Below are 2,895 nucleotides of genomic sequence, written 5' to 3' on the forward strand. Positions count from 1 at the left end.
TTGATGTCTTCTATACAAAATACTTTCGTTTTTAGGTTAAACTAGTGTGTCTTATGCATTGTACGTAATTTAAAAGATGAGTCGTATTGTGCATGACTCTTGAATAGGGTCATCTTATTTTTGTTCCATGAATACTGCAGTTTGTTGGAATTTTCATATTAAATATAGATATGTAGATTATTAGAATCGATTGAATACGATTGGCTAGAATTTGAACTCAAATTTAAGCAGACCTAAGAAAGAAGAAATTGAGGTTGAGACCTATGTTGAACTTGAAAACATGTTTTTGGATATCTATTATTCAGGCTTCTGGGGAAATAATATTTTGGATTGTAAAAAGATATACATTTACTTATAAAATTAATATATTTATTTTGTGTTAATTAAAGGTCTACGAGGATAATACAACTAACTGTAAATTTTTTTTTCTAATTAAAAATTGGAGTCGAGTGAATTTTAGTTTGACAAGGGTTTAATTTAATTCTCCAATATTGAGTAGTCATTTCCAGTTTTGCACATGAATTTAAGAAGACAATTCAACAAGTGTGGACCCTCGTTAATGCATTAAAAGCAAGACTACATATATATATATATATATAATCCAATGATGATTTGCACACTGTACTGAATCTAGAACAGAGGGGACAACTCGTATATGAAATATAAAAAAGTTGGGATGGCAGACAACAAGGGATGAATGCTTGTTTATCTGAAATTGGCAATAATCAACATGAATTCACCAATGGGCAAGCATAGAATATACCGTTAAGAGACATGCTTGGAATACCCGTCAGCATGTAAACAATAATATTAGCAGCGAAGTGGCCTAAGACAAAGCAAGACGGGGATTGGAGAACAGCAAGGCGTGAGAATCAAAAGTGGAGTCCTACATATAAAACCCCAGTTCTCATGAACCATTTCCTGCACTAATGAATCACATTCTTTTGTAGCACCAGGCTTAATAGTAGGCGGATCGAGGGGGATTAAAAAGAACAAGTAAGAATGGCACTTCCGTCAAACCTGGCATCCTCCCCAGCAAGCCCCGACTGGATGAACAAAGCAGACAATGCATGGCAGCTGACAGCCGCAACACTGGTGGGGATGCAAAGCGTGCCGGGCCTCATAATCTTATACGGAGGAGCGGTGAAGAAGAAATGGGCAGTGAATTCAGCATTCATGTCGCTCTATGCGTTTGCGTGTGTTTTCGTGTGTTGGGTGACATGGGGTTACAGGCTGTCATTCGGGGACAAGCTCGTTCCGTTCTGGGGAAAGCCTGCCCTGTCGGTGGACGAGAATTACCTCTTCAAGCCGGCTTTTTTGGGACTGTTCCCAAACGCCACGATGATGTATTTCCAGGGTGTATTTGCGTGCATCACTTTGATCTTGATCGCGGGGGCCCTGTTGGGCCGCATGAATTTCTACGCATGGATGCTGTTCGTGCCTCTCTGGCTCACCTTCTCCTACACCTTCACAGCTTTTAGCATCTGGAGTCCCAATGGGTTTCTGTCCAAGATGGGCTTGATAGACTACTCCGGAGGATACGTCATCCATCTCTCCTCCGGGGTCGCGGGATTCACCGCAGCATATTGGGTAATGAAGCACACCCTCCCCACCCCGAGAACCAGATTAATAAACAAAACAGCTTGGCTGGCTGGCTGGCTGGCTGGAAATAAATTAATAATAATGATGACTCGGTGCCGTACGTGCAGGTGGGCCCGAGGCTAAACAAGGACCGAGAAAGGTTTCCTCCCAACAACATACTGCTGATGCTGGCAGGAGCGGGACTGCTGTGGATGGGCTGGACCGGCTTCAACGGAGGAGACCCTTACTCGGTGAGCATGGACGCCTCCTTGGCCGTGTTGAACACCCACGCCTGCACTGCCACCAGCCTCCTCACCTGGGTCGTGCTCGACGTCATCTTCTTCCGCAAGCCTTCCGTCATCGGTGCGGTTCAAGGCATGATCACCGGCCTCGTTTGCATCACCCCTGCCGCAGGTAATATCTTAAGACATCATCGAATTCGAACCTCTTCCTTCTTTCCTTCCTTCCATCCTCATTCGCTTCTTCTCCAGGTGTTGTGCAGGGATGGGCTGCCATCCTCATGGGCATATGCTCCGGCTCCATTCCCTGGGTGACCATGATGGTGGTCCACAAGAGATCCAAGCTGCTCCAGAAGGTGGACGACACTATGGCCGTGTTTCACACTCACGCCATCGCCGGGTCTCTCGGAGGAATCCTGTCGGGCCTCTTCGCCGAGCCTAAGCTCAGCTTTCTGTTCTACGGCGCCTACAACGAATACGTGGGCCTCTTCTACGGTCTCCAAATGAACGACTCCAGAACCGGGTTCCGACAGGTCGGGGTCCAACTCCTGGGCATCTTGTACGTCACGCTGCTCAATGTCATCTCCACCAGCTTGATATGTCTGCTCATTCGACTGTTGATGCCTTTAAGGATGTCGGAGGAGGATATGGAGATAGGGGATGAGGCTGCTCACGGGGAAGAAGCGTATGCTATATGGGGCCAGGGTGACAAGCTTGACAGCTCCGTTTCCAAGTATGCGAGTTCCTTGTATGACGATGTTGAGGCTGCGGAGGCCAGGAAGAAGCGTGCGTCGCAAGTTGTTGAGATGACGTAGAAAATACACTTTAACATCCGCCCCACCTTCGCATAACGTGCTTTCAGAATAAGAGCTTCCTCCAGCCTTAGCTTACCACCTCGCCTTTTCTAATGCTGCGTACGTACAGTTCGTTATTCATAATAAGCAAGATTGTATTAATTGACGCCTCTTCTCTGTAATGGGAAACGTGCATGTCATCTTGGCTTTATATTCAGTAAGGATTCGCATTTCGTAAGCCACATGTTCATGCGTGTTTTTTCCCCATCATTTTGATCCGT

At 45.9% G+C, this 2,895-nt stretch overlaps 1 protein-coding gene across 1 annotated transcript; it reads left to right on the top strand.

Moving 5' to 3' along the window:
• The first annotated feature begins 647 nt into the window (after positions 1–647).
• Positions 648–2,830, top strand: LOC129311925 (ammonium transporter 2 member 5). The gene is made up of 3 exons (XM_054954428.1): positions 648–1,590; positions 1,710–1,995; positions 2,073–2,830. The coding sequence occupies exons 1-3, from the start codon at positions 1,003–1,005 to the stop codon at positions 2,633–2,635; spliced, it is 1,437 nt and encodes a 478-aa protein (XP_054810403.1). The 5' UTR covers positions 648–1,002; the 3' UTR covers positions 2,636–2,830.
• Positions 2,831–2,895: the final 65 nt, after the last annotated feature.

This window comes from Prosopis cineraria, unplaced genomic scaffold, assembly GCF_029017545.1.
Source record: "Prosopis cineraria cultivar Desert tree isolate PC_DT_omini unplaced genomic scaffold, ASM2901754v1 PC5, whole genome shotgun sequence".
NCBI lineage: Eukaryota > Viridiplantae > Streptophyta > Magnoliopsida > Fabales > Fabaceae > Prosopis > Prosopis cineraria.

Bases quoted from the DNA above. Each gene is read 5' to 3' on its own strand.
- LOC129311925 (XM_054954428.1), top strand. From the start codon at position 1,003: ATGGCACTTCCGTCAAACCTGGCATCCTCCCCAGCAAGCCCCGACTGG. The intron at 1,591-1,709 runs GTAATGAAGCAC...CCGTACGTGCAG, and splicing joins GATTCACCGCAGCATATTGG to GTGGGCCCGAGGCTAAACAA. The intron at 1,996-2,072 runs GTAATATCTTAA...CTTCTTCTCCAG, and splicing joins TTGCATCACCCCTGCCGCAG to GTGTTGTGCAGGGATGGGCT.